Genomic DNA, 21,343 nt, shown 5'->3' with positions numbered 1-21,343 from the left:
TACCCAAGATCCTCAGCTTGAAGCTCGGGACAGTTTTTTCATATTCTGCTACCGGATGTTACCTAAGAGCGCAGATGAGGATGGTCAATCCGTGTATCTACGGTCCATTTGTTTTCACAACAAAAACTGAAAATGAATGTTATTAAGGGCTGTAAATATAATAGACCTGTGTCTAAAATGGACAACATTGTTAGGAGATTTCAACTATACAGCGATTCTGCACTGCGGTCAGCTCAGCCGTCTCTCCAGTTTCTTATTATTTTTTCTGCCAGTTCTTCGTGAGATTGATCCTGTTGGACTCAGTAGGCTAGTAGTGAAACTATGAAGTACTTACTGTGTACTTTTCCAGTACTCCTCTGTCAATGTCCANCTACGGTCCATTGACGAAAACAGCCAAGACACACATTGAGCCCAGAAAATGAATGTTATTAAGGTGTCCATTTTAGACACAGGCTTATTATATTTACAGCCCTTAATAACATTCATTTTCTGGGCTCAATGTGTGTCTTGGCTGTTTTCGTCAATGGACCGTAGATACACGGATTGACTGTCCTCATCTGCGCTCTTAGGTAACATCCGGTAGCAGAATATGAAAAAACTGTCCCGAGCTTCAAGCTGAGGATCTTGGGTAATCAGTTTACCGTCTACGTCTGTTTCCTGTGACTTTATTTACGGCTAAAAAGCATGCTAAAAAGCCCAAGATCATAGAATTAAACGAATCAATAAAAACAAGGATAATTGTGTGTTATTGTTGAGTAAATAACAGTGTGTTATTTAAAAAAAATAAAAAATTAAAGGAAAAAACAGATTAAAAAAAATACAGATTTCATTATTCTGATTACGATTATTATTTATTTTCCTCACTGACGGCAAAAAAAGTCCGACATTATACGATTTAAAATAAAAACAAATAATCGTGGCTTGGTATTGAGTAAGAACATGTTTTTATGAACCACACAGCTTCCGGTCTACCAAGACCCGACGGACAAAACGTGGCGTATCATATGCACGCAAAACTCGGCCTCAGATCTCAATGGGAACGGTTAGCGTATCATATGCACGCAAAATAGGACTTCTGCGTATCTATTGCTCGCATTTCCAATGTGTAAAGTCGTGTCATTTGTACGCAGACTGAAGAGAGTGGGTTGGATTATAGGGTTAGGCATTGACCTCAAATATTAAAGGTTAGAATACAGGAGGTCGTCGGCTAGATGGTAACCCTTGATTTGAAAATGTTCATGAGATAATTAGGGGAAAGGCAGCATATGTTAGCATAGATTGTCAAAACAACGATTTAGGGTTAGGGTTAAATTAAGTTTCGCACTTTGAGGGTTACCATCTAGCCAAGTCCTTGATCATGATGCTAAAAATCAAGCACAAGCTGTCAAGGAAAATTAACTAAAGGCTCCTTACAAGCTGGAGAAATGTTCTGACTTAACTTTAGTTTTTTGTGACCTTGGTATTTGCAGCAATACAACACAAATGTAGTACGGCTTCAGACAACACTGTTGACAGTCATAACAGGTGTGTGTGTGGATATGATCATCTACTAAAGCTTTGTTTCTGAATGTTTCTTTTTTAATTCAGCAGGTGAACCTATATGTTCATAAAATAGTGTGTGTGAGCTTAACTGTGTGTATTAAACTAAAACTTATATCAGGTTACGTTACTTTTATATATTTCTTTAGGTAAAAATGTTTCTACCGATAACTAGTATTTGCAACGGAATGCATTTTTAAAGTAACAATCCTAAACCTGATTATATACAATTATATTATCTGAAACATCAGAACATAATGGTGTTTTATGTCCTATCCATTAAAAAAAGAAAATGTCTTGTCATGGTCCACTGCTAGGCTTTAACATATTTTATTTAATATATACTCTTTTACAAAAGAATGTTGATAATTGTAATTAGTATTTTTTGTCGTATTCTTCTTTTGCTTAAAACCTTAGCCATGACCCATAATAATGCAAATGAAAATTGCAGGGACAAGTGCAGAAAACGTTCAGGGGAAGTGGCACTGTTACAGACAGCACTGTAAACATTTTCATAAATCAATTTAGATTCTTAAGCTAACTTTATTATACACTGTAATAAACTCGGTTGCCTCTGAGAAACCATGGTACAGATTCCACATGCAGTGCAGCGGCAACACGTGAATGAAATCATATTGTAAAACATGCTCATGTGTCAGATTATGCACTTGGCCTGAGTTTATACGATACATTGGGCTTTAAAGCAGCTGGAGAACCATTCCATTAAAACATATTTTGAAGCTGTGATTCATACGTGACAGACATGGCTAAATCTTGTTTGGTCAGTGTTGGCCTGAATCAAACCAGATTAAAAGAAATTGCATGAATGCTTGCATATGATTTGATCAGAAGATGCTTTGCTGACTCATAATCAGATTTGTGCCAGTGCTGCATAAACCAAATGATTTGTTATCTCCTCTTCTGCCATTTCATTTTTAATTGGACCACAGATTTTGAACAGCTAAGTGAAAGTCGTGGGCTAATTTCTTGAGTATTTTGTAAAAGTAAAAGGTAAGTTATTTTATACTCTGGCTACTTATCCAACAAAAAAGAAGAAATGATTAAAGCCCCTCCATCCTTTCCGGTTCCACAGATGGATGATGAGAGCTTTTATAATGTCCAGAAATAACCACAGGTACGGCTGACAGTTCCAGCTGCTTTATGGGTAATTTGCTCAGCGATTCTTTATTATAATTAAAGTCTTTCACAGTTGACAGAGGGTGAAAGGTCACAAGCTGCTGATGGGCTGGAAAACAGAGGTTCCACTAGTTAACATGGCAGTAAAAAGAGACTGGGAGAACTTAGTCAAATTATAAAGACAGGAATTAAATTATAATATGGAGGGGCTGAATGTATTGGCCCCATGGATGGGTCAAACAAACACATATGTTTCTAGTGTTTTATATATAGATATTTGACTAGTTCTGCTGCCCTTTTGTTTTGTGCACAACTTCATCTTCAAAACTTCGACCGTAAGCCAAGAGAAAATATGTTTCCCTGGGAAGGCATTGAGAGTTTTAGTTCAGTTTGATTGGAACATATTGTGTAGGAGACAGGGTTAAACAGAGCACAGTGTGGGAAAGCATCAGGACATTTGGTGGGGTGGCTAGCAAATACCATTTAAAACATGTTCATATCTGAGCTAGATTTGGGTTATAGGCCAATATTCCCAACTAAGGATGTTGGAGTAAAATATGAAAAAGATAGTACTCAAATGATCACACTTCATAAAGGAACACGCTGGATCCACGGGAAAAAAGTTGAGTGGATGATCATTCTTTTACCATTTACCAGAACACAACATGGAGTGTGGTCCAATCTTCCTGGTCATGATATTCACCATCTAATATTTGCTAAGCTAACAACCCACCATGTTGCTGGCTACATTTTTCCAACCCTAACCCTATGTTAGCATATATTTGAGGTCCAAGTCCAAGACATGATAATTCACACAAAAAAACGTTCAACTTAATTCCAAATATTTAAGTTGAACGGCACCCTTCAGTAAAACCTCTGCTAAGTTTCTGAAATGCTTTCTGTCTTTACGGTTCGTTGTTTGATGCAACTACTGTAATGCTTTAATTTCATTTTCAATCCATTATTCAAACAAAGTGCTCACCTTTAAGAAGATGGAGTCCAGATGGCATAAGCAAAAATGAGCACACATGGGAAATCGTGATTGAAGATGATCCCTGCTGATTTCTGTTGGAGACCCCATTCTCTGCGCGAAACAAGACCAAAACCTCAAACCTGTAATTTAAAGTTATTGCCAGCTTAATTGATGAGATGAGACTAACTTTACATAAGATACTTAATAGAGATAATTGAAAGAACTGCTTTGATGTAGTAAGCAACACAATTAAAATTAGCTTTGTTTACTTACCAAAACAAAAAATCATTTTTAGGCCATACATTTGAAGTCTTCATTTGTAAATTGTGGTATCTATTATTGACAGCATTATTGGTCATACTGTGTTGAAAGGTCGGCAACACGGACAGCACTGAATACGTTCCTTCCGGAATTGTGATTGCTTATGCTTACTCCCAACAGTAACCATATGTTTAATTTGTGATACTATAGTTTGAGGATTGACTACACTCACAGAAAAGGCCCCTCTATTCAGCTTTGTAATACAGAACAGAGATTCCTGCCGTGCTGTGTTCTTTCACTCTTCACTGTGATAGAGAGCAGGGTCACGACGAGGAGAGGCAGTGTAGATGTCTTTGTTGGACGTGTGTTACTGAAAAGGAGATTACTCTTCCTTTCTTCAAGTTGCTTTATTTATTTATTTTTAATATATATATTTTTTTCAGTTATAAAATAAACAGACATTACTCCAGTTAACAGACCGTACTTCAAAACATAAACAACTAAACAAAACGTAACGGGGGAGGGGGGGGGGTGGAGTGTAAAGATGACTTCCTAAGACAGCTGATTGTGACATACACAGGACATTGCATACACAATACANGTGCCTCCTCCTGCAGAAAGACAGGGGTTAATCCAAATGGGGCAAGATGGTAAAGAGAGCCCCTCTATGTTGAGTCTCCTGTGCAGTTGCTTTACAATAGAGCATGACAAGTAAGTAAGTAAGCGGATGATGGTATTGTCCATTGAGGGTGGTGGTTTTGGGCAGTACCACATTGATCCCAGAGATATGTTTTGGTTTACAGACATGATGGATTGCTCCAGCCATTGCCAACTGCCTACCGGAGAGGCACTTTTGTACGCCCACGATAATGGATATTTTGCATTGAAGGACAGATAATACTGGAATACATCCGGGAGTCCCAAACCTCCCATTGATCTTGGAATGATCAACTTATTATGTGCGATTCTGTTTTTTTTTATTATTCAAGTTGCTTTATGATGTTTTCTCTACCTCATCAGAAATTGAAGGACAACATATAGAGCGCACACTGACCAATCACAGCTCTCTGGTGCTTTGAAAATGTGAAAGATTCAAACTATAAATATAAACGTCTACGGTGTGTCCTTGAGCCTTGAGCTTCAAACTGAAAATAAAAGGCTTTTTAATCTGTGGTACAAATTGATGGAGACAGATTGATTAACAAGACAATTTCACAATTTAGAATCATGAATCTAATCTACCAATATGTGCGTCAACCCTAAACAAGAATAAACAAAAATGTCTGCAGCAGAGAGTATCACAATAATGGATTCACTTTTCAACAACTCTTTTCAAAAGGGGTTCAAGTTCTATACAAACAGCGAGTGATACATAACCCTGAAGTTAGCATGGCTGAAAAATAAAGGATAAAACAGCTTTGAAAAGAGGAAACGCATCCCTCCGACAGAGTGCTGTCCTTCTGCACAGTGAGAGAGCCTAGAAAACTACCTGGGCGGATTCAAAAAACCTTGGCATGCTCAACACCACTGAAGCAGTTACCATGGTGATGGGAAGAAAGGAAAACACCGCTGCTACCTTGGATTTGAGACACACACACATTATACACATCGCCTGCTGTCCCGCCAACAGAAGCCCCCCATCATCTCTTATATATATTTTAGTAGTAATTGTCTCCTGTATTTTGGAGCAGTGTATGGGTTATATGTGCACTCCACCTTCATTGACGGCCTGTACAAACAGACAGCAGTGTGTTGGGGGCTTGTACTGTATGTCTTGACATTTCAGCGCTGATATTGATCTGTATGTGGAAAGTGCTTTCTGCACTTTCATCAAGATTACATCAGTATCATGGCAGTCCTGCAGCTTCCGAGCTATAAGAAGCAGGACAGGAGCCACAGTGGGTGTAGCTGTAGCGTGTGCACCGGGTGTGTCAGCAGTGATTATTGATGGCTGCTTGAAGGGAGGATACACTGTAGCCGATAGTATCTACCCTGTGTTAGATTTTTGTGTGCATGGCAGCAATGGGAAGTAATTACAATCTTCGAGATGACAGACAATCACAGAGAGATGTTGATTTGCAGTGATAATTGTAGTTTGCTCAATGAAATAAATATATACCAATTACCCATGGTATTTGATTGTGTTGAATGCACAGGGTTGCGAGGATTACTTAAAGATGTATTGGGTTATACAGTAATTACAACTTACCAGTACAAAACAATTATTTAATGTTTTAATTTAAATCATCAATTTAGCGCAACACATTTCTGAGAGACATTTTCTAAATGCACTATGATCTATGGAAACAGCCTTACCATGTCAACTATAAAGTCTTCCATACATATGTGATACTGTGCAGGATCTCAGGTGTGTTGTGTGTTCGAAAAGAAGTAGATACATTGCAACAAAAGTATTGAATGAAAAAGTCAACACAAGGTGACATAATGATATGACTTCATATGTATGTAATATATAATGTATCAGAAAAGCTGTTGCTGAGGTCTAAATATTTTGCTCATTACTCTATCCATCCTCACATTACCGTGCAGAGAAATCATTATCCTAAACATCTGTCTACTACGATGCCAAGGTGCGATACACGTTAAGAAACGCCTTTTGGTTTTTCTTGCTGCTCCTCGTGAAAAGGAACACTCTCTTTGTTTCTTGCTTATGCAAACACCTCAAAGCCTGCATACTGTTCAAACTCAGCTCGTGAAATGTTTCAAAGCTGTTAGAAATCTTTAATGTTTTTTTCTTTCAGTCATGGAACAGTTATATTATAAACAACACCTGTCTGACGATATATTTCTGGATTTATTTGTCTGAGAGAGTCAGGGGAGTCGTAGAAATGAGGGACGAGCATCAGGCTAACAGAGACAGATGGTGCGGAGGAGGAGCAGGAGGAGGAGGAGGATGATGATGAGGAGGAGGAGGAGGAGAAGGAGGAGGAGCAGGAGGAAGAGGAGGATGATGAGGAGGAGGAGGAGCAGGAGGAGCAGGAGGAGGAGCAGGAGGAGGAGAATGAGGAGGAGGAGCAGGAGGAGGAGGAGGAGGAGCAGGAGGAGGAGGAAGAGGAGGATGATGAGGAGGAGGAGCAGGAGGAGCGAGGAGGAGGAGGAGGAGGAGGAGGAGGAGAATGAGGAGGAGGAGCAGGAGGAGGAGGAGAATGAGGAGAATGAGGAGGAGGAGCAGGAGGAGGAGGAGGAAGAAGAGGAGGAAATAGGGGAGAAGGACACGTGGAGGAGACGCTCAGTAGGCAGGAGGCAGAGAAGAACAGCATTATGATATGTCTTTAGGACCATGCATAGGAATACATTGAGATGCCAGATTAGAACACACACACTGAGACAACTGAAATATTGACTTTGATTAAATGTATTAGGTCCACACATTTCACACAATTGTATAATGTTAGTTGAAAGCAATAGTATTAAGTTTAATTTAGGTTCAACCTAATATTATTGCTTTCAACTAACCTAATACAATTTTGTGAAATGTGTTTGATGTATTACATTTAATTAAAGTCAATGTTTCAGTTTCTTCAGTGGATAGCAATCAACAAACATTAAAACATTTCCTAGTGCCTATCACACAAACAGTTAAAACGGATCAAAATACAAGTACATTTGTTAATAAAAATACAATTTCGCAATTAATTTAATCAAACATCTCAAATTACAGTTAAATCAATTTTGGCAAAACTGGTTGCCCAAAATAAAAATGTTTGCACTATTGGAAAAAGCTTGAAAATCTAAGCAGATTATAAACACAGCCGGAAGCATATTCCAATGTTTGATGTCCGTAAAGAGAAAGCAGATTGTGCAAACGTAGAGGGCCTCACTTGGTTGAATCTGCGTTTAGGGCAGATTTTGAAATCTTTTGAATTTGCATGTCAGAGTTGATCTCTTAATAAATAATCAAACAGATAACAGCAGGAATGAATATGTGTTTAAGACAATTTGTGGGGAAGTTGCAATGAGTCTGTACCCGTATGCATTATAGTGCTAGTTCAGATTTAGTTTCTTATTGCTCATGATCAAGAGGTTCTCCCCGTTTGTTCGGAGCTCAAAACATCTTCTCAATGGAGGACAGTATCAAAGAAGACATGGGTAATCTCCCCAGCTGTTGGTGTGAGCAGAGGGGACGGCGCTCTCTTTTTGTGCCCGTCTATCAGCATCTCTTATCTTATTGACAAAGCGTGCGGTGTCCTGAAAGCCGGGCCCAAAGCCAGCCTGCTGAGCCTGAGAGGAGCACAGAGTCATTTATATGGGGGATTATCTTTTATTACGGTCATGCCTCGCTTTGTACCCAGCCTACCTCACATCATATCACAGGACTGGGCCTGCTGGCTCTCAAACACACACACACACACACACACACACACACACACACACACACACACACACACACACACACACACACACACACACACACACACACACACACACACACTGACACAAACACACACACACACACACGTAAACACAGCAGCTTTACACATGCTTTACTCCTCCAGCCAACGTGTAGCTCCAAAGCCTATCTCACACATCAGACACCCTTCAGATAGGCCTTATCTGAAGGTAAAAGGTGCCGTGGAGACGTGGAGACTCACCCCCTCCTCTTTTTCACTTGACAGGAAGAGCCATATGTGATGTTCAAGAAGTCTGACAAGCCGTTGTACGGGAATGACCGCTTCGAGGGATTCTGCATAGACCTGCTGAGAGAGCTGGCCAGCATCCTGGGCTTCACGTACGAGGTCCGCCTGGTGGAGGACGGGCGGTACGGCGCCCAGGACGAGAACACGGGCCAGTGGAACGGCATGATCAAGGAGCTCATGGACCACGTGAGTCTCTTATATCTTCATTAAAGACAATGCATGATTATGATCCAAGCAAACAGAAGTTGAGTTCAGACCAGTGGGTGTGATTATATTCTACATCCCAAGTAAATTGAAGAGGTGTGGAGAAGTTTGTCACATCTGAAAGTTTTTGTTAATATTTTCAGATATCAGCAATTTGTTTGGGGAATAAAATGTTATAATTAAACTTTTTTGGGTTTAGATTATATGTTTGGTATCTATTACAGCAATTATTGCTTTAAAAGTGGATTCAGACTGTTATTTCCTGCAAATTACCGGTAATATCTTTGGGTTTTGGACTTTTAATTCAACAGAACAAGGTATCAAAATGTAGAATATATTATTGATCCAAGTGCAAAAATAAGTGCAAAAATAACAGCTGTCACAAAATACTCTATTAATTCTATTTTTTTTTTTTTTTATTTCTTATGTTTTTTACATTTACCAAATATTTAACAGATTATAGGAATAATTGTGTGTTTTGGATCCATTTTGTTCAAATGGAATTCACTCTAAGATTGCTCTTGTGTTCTCTGTCAAGAACAGGTTTTAGAAAAAGGAAATGTTGATGTTGACATGTTAAATATAAATAAATTGGCAGAAGATTTGCAAGTCATGTGCAAAGCATATGACTTTGCACTTAAAGGGCCCAGACTATGTGCTAACAGTGAGAGTGTTATAAGTCTTATAACATCAGCAAGGTCTTGCAAACCAACAAACAAAGCAAACTAAATGTCCTTATTTCCCAATACAGTACAGAAACAGTAGTAGTGAAACTAGTACAAAGAGCTCTTTTGTCTGGTTGTGTTTGTCCTCTAAAGCTCTGATGACCTGTCCTATATGTCTCCCAGTACATCGTATAAAGTTTAGTGCAGCCATCCAAACAAAAGCAGAAAGTAGGTAAAGAAAATAAATGAATGCTTTCATTTAGGCTCCAGGGGGAAAATGGTCAGTTTAGTAGCGAGAGTATACTTGATGAGTGGAGAGAGAAAGAGGGCTTTAAATGTCTCGCTAAGTGCCTTGGGACAGACTCTGTAGTGTGTAAAGACCCTGCTTTCTTAATTGGATTCACCTCAAGTATGTTGTCTAGTTCTGTGTCAAGAACAAGTTTTTTTTCATGACTTTTACATTAGTGTTTATTGTCATATCAACATCTATTACCATCTAAATGCTTGAAAATTACCCCAAAATAAGATGTAGGATAATGACGGGTATTTCACTGAAACTCACTGAGAGGAAAAGTAGAAAAAAGAATCTGAAGATAACAAGCAGCACTGTTTGAGGGTACAGTGATGCGAGGAGAGCATATATTCTGTCGGCGCGCGTTTCCCCTACAGAGCTTATTAAAACACACACACAAACACACACACACACAATCTGCCGACAGTGTAGATCATTACAACCGACAAAGTCTCAGAAAGGACAAACTGCATGGGCATAAAAATAGCAGCCGCTGCATGGCCAACGGTCAACATGTGACCCAAGAGGGGTCAAGTCTCCCCTAACTGCCTCTGCTCCTGATCAGTGGAGTCATTGGCCGCTGTGACACCGTCTGCTCCTCTCATGGTGAAGGGCCCAATCCCCTGCCACATGATATTCAGTGTGGGCTGAACAGGGTGCGGGATGACAGGGAAAGATGGTGATCACAGCGGACAGGCCCTCAGATCAGAAGGAGTTTGTTTGGAGAAGACATGCTGAATTTAGAGCTGAACAAGTTGGAAACACCCTGTCAGAGGACTTTAGCAAAAAGATCTTTCTAATGTTCAAAGTGGAGATAACTTTGTGGAGGGTTGTGTCAAAGATGCCTAGACTATTTTTCAGAGGTGGGAAGTAACAAAGTACTCAAGTACTGTTCTTAAGTCCTTGAGTATTTCAATGTAATGCTGCTTTCTACCCCACTACAGTTCAGAGGTAAATCATGTACTTTTACTCCCCTACATTTACTTAATACCTTTAGTTACTTTACAGATCTGGATGAATGATGTGAAATATAATCAAGTATTAAATCAGACTTTAGTTCCACCTGGAGTAAATCCAAAAGCTACCCTGCAGTATACAAAGTCATTCAAACTAGCTGCACCTTTACCAGCTTTAAGAACACTTTCATGATCAATCATTATAAAACATATCATATATATTATTCTGAAACGGACCAATCTGCACAATGAGTATATTCTACTTTTGTACTTTTACTTGAGTATCATTTGGAATGCAGGACTTGTACTTGTAACAGAGTATTCCTACACTACACTGGTATAAGATTTGAGTACTTCTCCCACCTCTGCATTTGTTACATCCCAGCTGCTAGCAGGAAGCTTGCTCCGTTCATCTTCGAGTGATATATGGCAACCTTCATAAGACAAAAAGGATATATCTTTGAGAAAGGAACCACTTGACCTTGCTGTAAATGTTTAGCATTTATAGTCACAATGCAGCTGGAGATTTATTAACTGTCAACAGAACTGCATGGTTTTCACCCCAGATATGGTAACATGACTTTCCTGGGAAGGCTCTATACATCCCGCTCTATATCTCTAACGCACATGTCTCACATACAATCACGACTTCTGCGCTTGCCAGAGAAGGGATTATTCAGTATTATAAATAACTCCGGGAGAAATCATGTTAATGCTCAGTGTTTGGAGAAACAGTTGTGTGTATATAGAGCAGATTCAGATTTGTTTGCCACTGCAGTGTATCAAAAAGAAAAATTCCCTACAGTTTATGTAAGTGTTGGATGTGAATTCAGTTAATTAAAGCAATCATTCCTTAGTGAGTGCTATATTGCGCAAGAAAGCTAAGCTTGCAGCTACAAAATCTGTCTCTGATAGCTTTCATTTTATGTTACAGGGACGTATTTGGATGAAATAAAGAAGTACAAGCTTTAAAGTAGTGCAGTGATGGCTATAAGATATTTTTGTTGGCCAACCGGGAAGTCGCAAGGACTCCCTCGACAAAAAGCAATGGGATTTTCCAAATTGGATGATGGTATATTACAGAAAAGAAGCTCAATGTCAAACACAAATGTATGATACTTTAAACGTTTTAAAAAGGCAGACTTGTGTCAGCGTGATGAGGTTTGTTAGTTTATTTAGTCACTTGTTGGCTACCACCATTTTTATGACACAGAAGCTTTGGACATTCACCAGTGTGGTATTTACTGACGTATCTTATGTAGTCGAATAAAACGAGGAAATATCTTCAACTTCTGTCAACCACTGATTTTATTTCAGGTGTCTAAAGAAAAGCCAAAACCGTTAACTTTGAGAAAGGAAACCATAAGTTGTAAAATGCTAACTTATTTTTTCTGCAGTCTAGGACTTGTTCCTCCACCACTCTATTTCAGCCTGGATTTGTAGTCTGTCTATACGGGTAACAAAAACAGAACCATTTTTTGTATGGCAAACGAGAAACGTTTTCAACAGTTAAAATGGCATCCCAAAATATGGATGTACTGGATGGGGATACATTTTACAATGGAACATTTCATTTCACTTTTTCAAGCGTTCAACCGGGGAAATTACACAAAGAAAGACAGAGGCTTTCCGTGTAAGAGGAAATAGCAGCAGAGACCCTCTGTTTCAGAAACTCACTTTCTTAGTCAATATAGCAAACACTATTTTATTGCTTCAATTGATTACACCATCAACACTGATTGGACTAATCTAGACTGCATACAAGGTGGAAAGTATTCCCTTGAACAAACCATTAACTGCAACTCTTGCCAAAAGATAACCTCAGATATAGCAGTTGTCAAAGGATCTGCTTTTGTTTTGCTTGTGTTTGGTTGGTTGGTTGATGAGTAACTGGACCAAATGATGGCATTGTTTAGAAGGTGACCTGAAATAAGTTCCAGGTTCTTTTGATGTTTATTAGGGTTAAGTGCTGCAAAGAAGGTATGGGTCATCAATCAAGAATGACTACATAGAACAGTAACTAGCATTTCACCAATGCATCTTTAGCTACCAGAAAACCAACACTTGGGGAAAGAAAAGCTATGTTGTATGAACATTTATGGAAAGACACAACCAAAACAAGTATTACCAAAAATGTAAGTTTGGAAAAAACAATGTCATTAGTTTTTGTAGAGGGAAAGCCATTCAGAGGGAGCAGGTTCAGTAGATAAGACATTTAGCAGAAATAATTCCAGTTGGTGCCAGGCACGTGATTTGATTTATATGCCCTGCCATGGCATATCAAGTGTTTTACATATGTATGTACATTATAATGAAAATCAAAGACAAATATATTCAACATTGCAGTAATTGATGTAGGAATAACTTACTACCAAAGCCACACAAGGTTATTAAAAGTGCATGTCATTTTAAACCTGGGGAATGGGCTAAGTTCTTGCAGTGGAAAAGTATTATAGCCCTCCGCACACACACAGCCAAAGACAAACTAAAAAAAGAATGTGAGAATAGGTCTCAAGTTAATTGCTTCCTTAAATGATCCACCCTCAATAACTACCCACGATGTAAATGTCAGAAGTATTATCAACATTTCAAGTGACAGATGTATTAGTTATTTTCAGTCTGCTTGGGAATAAGAGTTGCAACTGTGGCAGTGCATTGCATAGAATATGTTTCAAACACTGAGTAGATGTAGCATGGTACATGGACTGCCTTTGTATGGGCTTCTCTAGTCTTTGTGAAACAGCTTTTCCAACACATTCACCATTCGCCCATACAGAGGCAGGTTCAGGGTTCATCAGGAGAGATTACTATTCACAAATCATTGGCTATACCTATGGGAGAAAATTGGAGTTCAGTGTCTTGCCCAAGAAAATGCAACCTGTTGGGCAAGGGACCGGGATCAAAACCCCCAACCTTCCAACTGAAAAAAAACATCGCTACCTCAAGGTCCACAGAATTGGCATGGGTTGTAGAGATATTCAAATATATACAGTACCGTTGCCTGTTACACAATGAGCTAGGAGAAGTATATCCTTATCATATATTCTCTTCTCTCTGGGTGGATAAGTACTCTCCAAAAATATCTCTAACATTTAGGATTTTTGGTGAATTTGTCAGAATATGACTAAAAGCTTGCTGAACAATTGTATCATTGAGCAGTAAAGAGAAAAACACACAGGTTTGCTGAGAGGTGTTGTGTTTGAGGTGATGATTGGATGTCTTACTGACAAAGTCAAGGTGAAGTAGACAGAATTTACCAATGCACGATGCTAATCTAGTACCAATTCTGTTTTTTTTTTTATAAAAGTGGTGTATCAAGGACGCAGAATCACTGAGTGCAGGCACTTGGCAAGAGTCTGATTAGTCTGAGTAAAGAGTGCTTTGTCCATGTGTTCTTTATCTCGTTGGCCACACCGGAAAGCAGAACTGGTTTGTTCTATCATTCATTGTTTTTTGGAAACAATGTTAAAACAATCCAAAATATGTTGTTACTGAGTGTCAAGGCCTAAGAAGGATTGAACAATTGTGAGTACAAGCAGATTCCAACAGTTAATACTTCTCCATTCTATACTGGGTGTCATGATTATTAAGACAGGGTCCAATAAAGTTATGCTAAAATGTTCTCAATAGTCATATACAACGCATCCTGTTTTGCCTTTTTAAGTCAAAGTACGTTGCTGTTGTACAAGAATATCGTGGAGCAGACTGGATTTATAGTCTAGAGTTTTGTTACATGAGGTTTATCCTGTTAACAAGACCTTAGGAAAAAAAACAAAAAACCAAAAGTTCCCTACAGTCCAACAACCGCATCAAAATGATTCCAAAGTCTTTGCTCTAGTTTTGTTTGTCCTCTAAAAGCAATGGGGACCTCTTCTATATGTCTCCCCATATCCCAAAGCATCGTATAAAGTATAGAGCTATGGTAGTCTACAGATTGCACCTATCCCAACAAAAGCAGAAAGTAGTTATAGCAAATAAATGAATACTTTGATTTAGGCTCCAGGGGGAAAAGGTTGAGTTTACTAGCGAGAGTATACTCGATGTGTGCAAAGAGAAAGAGGGCTTTAAATGTCTTGCTAAGTGCCTTGGGACAGACTCTGTAGTGTGTAAAGACCCTGTTTTCTTAATTTGATTGCCTCTAAATCCTTCCTGTGCCTGTGACTTATAGCCTATTTCTCTTCTGTTTTTATGTTTCCTGTTGACAGAGAGCTGATCTTGCAGTGGCTCCCCTCGCCATCACATACGTGCGAGAGAAGGTTATCGACTTCTCCAAACCCTTCATGACGCTGGGTATAAGTATACTGTACCGCAAGCCAAACGGGACCAACCCTGGGGTCTTCTCCTTCCTCAACCCCCTGTCGCCCGATATCTGGATGTATATTCTGCTGGCTTACTTGGGTGTCAGTTGTGTGCTGTTTGTCATAGCCAGGTAACATGTCACTTCCAGTGATCACAGCCTCACACACAGACAGAAACATGCTTAGCTTCCATTGCTTAGCCCCGCCCCTCGGACTAACAGCAGGCCCATCTCAGTAATCACAGGATCTGCATCCTGAGCACTCTCACACAGTAAAAGCCTTCCACTCAGTGACAGTGCTGACACTAATCAACAGTCATGTATCAAATGTCAGCCCTAACACCATTGCTGTGTAAAATGCTAAATGCAGTTTAACCGTTAAGGATCACATGAATATTTGCCTTTTTCAAGTTTCCAATTCAGTTGGTGCTTAGCTCCTGGCCAGAGGTCGCGTTAACAGAATATTTTCCGTCATTTTGACAGATTAGATTTTTGACTCGGAACAGCGCCAAAAGTTTCCCGTAGCGAGGCTCGGGTGTTATGCATGCCCGCCAAAAAGGAAATGATACCGTTTCCATACCTAACTTTGCCGTACAAATCATTTAAATGTCTTTGCTTTACGCTGTGCGCGCTCCAGCAAGGCGCAGTGGGCTACACGGCGCTAACAGTTCACGCCTCCCCCCGTTGACAGTTCACAAGCATGCTCTCTCGCAACCCCCCCCCTCGTCAGAGTTGTGTAAAGGCCGTCTGGTAATATTGGATTTTGACGGAAATGTTATGATCCTGTCTGTCAAAATGATGGGCAGCGCAACCTCTGCTCCTGGCATATTTTTGGTATCAGTAATGAAACCACAGGAAATTCATACACACACAATTAAACCACCAGACCTTAGATAGAGAAGTTGTAGGCCTATCAGCCGTTCGAGGGTTGTGTGTACATGTCAGAGAGAGTGGCAGAATGCTTGTGCTCTCATATGGATATGTGTTGGCGTAAGTGTGTGTGGGATTTGTCAAGCTCGGTGTGAACACTGCTGCCCTTCTCCCACCTTTCCCTCACTATCTCCAGTGTCTCAGAGTTCATGCCGTCTCTTCTTTTTCCTTCACCTTGCTTCATGCACGACAACTGGAAAACAAACAGAACAAAACAACAACAGAACAACAATTATCTGGTTTAAAGGAGTTTGTGGCTGTCACCTCAACCCATTAATTGTAAAGCTTCCAAGGTGTTCATAGCCACTGACAATCCTTATCTAAATATATGTTTACAGATGACTTTCCTATGCAGGCTTTTAAAGGCGTTGTGTTTTGTTTTACCCCACCAAATCAGACATTTGGGTTTTTTTCTGTAAATGACTCACTTTGTCACTTCTGCACCTAACTTTTTTTCCTTCAAATTGGAGCTATGTTTTACAATTGTAGGTCTCTCTCTGCAGTTAATCGTTTGCTATTCAAATGGCATTGCAAGTGTTTAAAGACAATAAACCCAAGTGCTGCAAAGTTTGTTTGTAAAGAACATTCGCTAATAAGTGCTAGAACTTATTTGTAATTGGATTTGTGGTCTTGGTAATTGAAGGCAAAGAACTCTGTTCATTTGGTCTTTTATTTATCTGATTCATAGTCAAAAGCCTGGTAAAAGAATAAAATGCATGATATAAAACCGAGCTTTAGATTAAAACATAAACATCTATAAACAATCAGAGATGTTTTCTAGGGTTATGGTTGACTGACTGACCAAAAAACCTTGAATACATTGGATTAGTAGGTGTTATATCTATCAACACAAGCAGCTCCTTAGTGCAGTATTTGCTTCTGTGTTTATCCACTCAACAGTTTAATTATGTAACTTTAAGAATCCTGTGGCTGATGAAACCATCTAAAATAGGATTTGCACAAGTTGTCTTTTCTCTTAGTGTCTCTGCTTTGACAACCCTTTCAGATTAAACCTAGACCAATGACTTTGACGGTTGACTCGTGATCTCGTGGTTCTTGCTTGTGGCTGCCATTTGAAGCATGGTAAAGAAAAAAAGAGGAAAATAAGTTCATGTTAACTCTAAAACTTTCAGGAGACATCGGCTGTCTTGCAGCCGTGACCTGACAGTTTTACCGTTAACGCACATGTATTTTCTGATGTTACTGGCAATATGATCACACACAAAAATAAAAAGCGGCAACTGTCATCTAAGTTGGCTCAGAATATGCACCTATCTGTATATAATATCTTTATAAGTGAGTGTTTGGGTAAGTGTATGAATTCCCCCCTTCACTTTATTCCTTCTTTTTTCCTGTACACACAATGCATGCTGGGCTACAGCTGCATGTGGTTGATGTAGTAGAGTGTAGCATAAGCACTCTCACTGAATTTCATGAAATGTGAAAGGCAGATTATGTAATGTGAAGAGATTACATTCCTCTACCACTATATATGTGACAAGAGCATTTTAACATGTCTTGTCAGGTGATAAGAGCCTCTGTGGTTGAACTACCCTGGTAGTGTACACGTCAAATATCTTCCTCCCCCGTGCAAATAGTTTTGGTGCCTTGGTTGAATAAAATGGAGATGACTGGAATTTAGTTTATACTGCTCACCATAGGGATTCAAAAGGCCCAAATCTTATTGGAAAGAGTTTCCCTGCTGTTCTAGTCAACAGCTGTCACTGAAGCTACATTATACAGAAGAAATGCCTGTTTAAAACACCACTATCTACATCGATAGACTCAACAAGGGATAAGAAAGTGAACCAAATCTAAAAATACAATATGCTAGCATATGGTTTTATCATGGTTGACCAAGAAGGAAAACTGGTTTGTTATTCATGGTTCAGAATTCGATCAGTAAAAAAAAAAGACACTCAAAAGTGTATACAATAAAATACTAAAATATACTAAATTGTTTAGGACCAGTGACTGAAACCAGTGAATACAGTTATAGGTTTTAGGTCTATACTGTCTGTATGATGTCTATACTGATCAATATCATTGCAACTCATATTGGTGTTCTGGAGAACACTAATATGAGTCTGATGCCCTATGGAAAGAAAACTGCCTTTAACCAACGATTTGGTAAAAGTTTGGTCAAAGGGATGATGTGAGGATAACCTAGCTGGTTGAGCATAGGGGACGATTATAGTTCAGGTTTTTTTTTTTTTTAACCCCCCTTCCACCGCACCTTAACCCTACCAAGCTTTCTGTCCCTGAACAATGTCTCACTGTTTTTGCTTTTGTTCTATGCAGAAAAAGTAATCCATCTCAAGGTGTTATTACCCACTAAACTGTAAACATACATCAGGCATTTACATAACACAGGTGCAGTGATATTTCTTTGAACAATCTGCTTAGTTACACTAATAAAAAGGTGTATTGACAGCATGCCCTCCATTTGATCCTTTAATGGTGAGGAAATGTATTTCTCCAACTTCTGTTCACATTCATCATTTGTATGTTTAAAAGTCAAACTAATTTCATGAAACTTTGTGAGACTAAACCATCTAGTATAGTGAAGCACATACAATTTACAAGGAGTTCCACTGTGCATTAATATACTGTTTCTGTGTGTGTACACATAACACATTTTATCTATGTATGCTTGTGTTCGTGCTGCGCTGTGTGACTGACTGTTGGTATGAGTGAGAGACAGAACACTGGGACTGACGTACACACAGTTAGAGCAGCTTCTCCTCGCCACCGATAGGCCTATTCCACACGGGTGCACTGCTAAAACCACATAATCCTTCTATTGTGTTGCCAACTGCCCTGATATCTCCAGTTAATGATGTTAATGTCACCGGTTATCGCTTATTTTATGTTCCTTCTAATGACATCAGTCGCACTGCTGCTGCTTCTGGCGCAGGTGATGAAACAAAAAAACCTTTATAGCACACCACACCTCTGCTAAAGCCTGTGCATCAACACCTTGTTACACTTTGGGGAATTCCCTACATCATACACATGAAGGGATTTTATTTGCAAAAAGCAGAGGTTTAGCTAAGTGACAGTAGTCAATCAGAAATGTCATCCAGAATTATAATTTTTCTATATGAATATTACTCATAATACTGATATGAAGTTCTCTCTTTCCTTAAATCAAAGTGTATTTTGTCTTTTGAATATTAAACATTTAGTTAATGAGTGCTCATATTAAAGGTACAGTACATCGTTTGGTTTGAATGCTCCTCTGAATCCCATGCACCAATATTTTTTTCAGAATCTTGAGGCAAAAACACAACTGAGGTATAAAGTGGTGCAGTGATGATGTATTTGTGTAGGCTGACCAAGGAGTTAGCATCACATAGGGGTCCCTCATCAAAAATCTATGTGATTAGATTTTGTTTGATGTACAAAAAAAGCTTATGATACATATATATATTGGCAAGAAATCTACAAGAGATTGTACAGTGCATCAGAGAGATACAGCACGTCTACGTTTTTGAGCAAGTCCACAAATCCAGTCTTTGTCAAGTCTGTCAGCACCTTTGCGCGTAAATGCAATCGCCATAAGTAAAAAAGCTAACCTTGTGGCTGCGCATCAGTACCGCTAAGCTAAAGATTACTAATGTTCGTCGTGATGACGTTTATTAGTTCATTTAGCCACTGTTTAATTACATTTTTTATTTTCTAAAAGGGAAACGTGTAATTCTATTAGACTTTTAAAAAACAAAGATCTTCTTGGAGGCTTCTTACTACAAACACGTTCAAAAACCATTGGCTTCAAATGGAATGAATCAGAAGTGGTAAAATGCTAATTCATTTCCCGGTTTCAGGAAACGTATCTGCACCACTCCACTGAGTCTTAGATCAAATATATATCGTTACCAATCAGGGGGTTTCATAAGGGTGCATTGCACCCTCAGTTGAAAAATGAAAAGTAAAAAAATTAAAGTAAATGAAAAGTCAAAGATATTACATATATAATAACAATAATAATAATAATAGTAGTAATAATAATAATCAGAACAAGAAGAATATAGTTGAAATAAAATCAATTATAATTGTGGTTAAATAACTTTGTCTGCTGCATTTATTTGGCAAATTTAAACGGTAAGTAACGTTATTATATCAGGTGTGCGTGACCTGTGCCGCTGCGCGTTCATCATCTGCAAGGTGCTTACACAGCAGTCAATGATGAACATCAGAAAATGGTTAAAACAACCAGCCCTTATCGCCAGCAGTAACACTGCATCTACTGCAGGTAATAACAGTTCAGATCATGGGGAAATTACGTTACCCGCGGCCACTGTCGTGGACTAACGCCCGACTCGACGGCTTTGCTCGCCTCGCCCACGGAGGCGGAGCAGCCGCAGCCGTCTTCGTTGCCCCAAACACCGCCACCCCTCGGCGGCCCGCAAGTGCCAGAGGACTTCGGCAAAACAGAGCCTGCCCAGGTATATTTAAAAAAGTACCCAACTCGCCTGTGTAAGGGAAACTTCTGCAGCAATGGAGAGTCAGGACTCAGAGAGACACGAGGAGAGTTGGAGCTTTGATGTCAAACAATGATGTTTATTACAAGTCAAGCGGCCGGAGAATTCATATTACAAGTCACAGCAGCAAAAGGTTCTGACTGAACGGGTGGGTTGTCATGTCAATTCTGATCAGCCTCTCTGTAAACTAGTTAAAAGGTCTATCGAGAGAGAGTAAACAACATATTGCGGCGTTAACACCTGGAGACACTGCATCACTTATCTGACTCTTAGGCTCTGTGAACGAGAGTTGACCGGTCATAAAACTGGTAATGTCAACAATAGCTGAGACTTCCCATTCCTTAAGACAGATAACAGACTTAGGGTTGGTCGTAAATGTCAACACACAGAAAGGTTAAATATTTAGGAGTAAAGACAAAATTATTCCCTCACAGTTCCTCTCTTTTTATCATCTTTGATAACCTGAAAACATTAGTCTAATAATAATTTGGTCAATACTTAAATCAATAGGCGTCTTCAGATTTGAGTGTGGTGTCACCGTACATCAATTACATCACAGAGTAGAATAAGATTGAAACATTCAACCACAATGATTGATACAGACAATCACAATAGAAAATCATCTCTCATCAATGTTTGGTTCATCTTTTGTCAAAAGCACAATAATGAACACACATAAAACACAGATGCATAATAGCAAAGACATATACTTTAAAATAATATGTTTTAACATTTACTCATTAGTTAATCTCACTTATTAGACCCTCCAGAAAAACGTGATTCTGCGATCGCAGAATTTACCGCATAATCAGCAAAATGGCGCAGATTTTTAAAAGCCCGCATACAGATGTAGCGATTCATTTCAGACAGTTTGAAACGCGAGGGCCGTTATTGGTACGTGATCTGCCCTCGCTCAAGGGAAAACCTCCAGCTTGACTTGAGACTGC

The 21,343-nt window shown here is 39.2% G+C and overlaps 1 protein-coding gene across 1 annotated transcript in view; it reads left to right on the top strand.

The window, feature by feature from the left end:
• LOC104942311 (glutamate receptor ionotropic, kainate 2-like) overlaps window positions 1-15,405 on the top strand; it is a 49,352-nt gene extending 33,947 nt beyond the window's left edge. Inside the window, exons 4-5 of the mRNA XM_010767515.1 lie at window positions 8,548-8,754; window positions 14,891-15,405. Coding sequence (XP_010765817.1) covers window positions 8,548-8,754; window positions 14,891-15,118 — 435 coding nt within the window. The 3' untranslated portion in view covers window positions 15,119-15,405. The remainder of the gene's footprint in view (window positions 1-8,547; window positions 8,755-14,890) is intronic.
• Window positions 15,406-21,343: the final 5,938 nt, after the last annotated feature.

Source organism: Notothenia coriiceps, unplaced genomic scaffold (assembly GCF_000735185.1).
Source record: "Notothenia coriiceps isolate Sejong01 unplaced genomic scaffold, NC01 NC01_scaffold00004483, whole genome shotgun sequence".
NCBI classification, from domain to species: Eukaryota; Metazoa; Chordata; class Actinopteri; order Perciformes; family Nototheniidae; genus Notothenia; species Notothenia coriiceps.
This window is presented reverse-complemented; position numbering and strand designations above follow the sequence as displayed.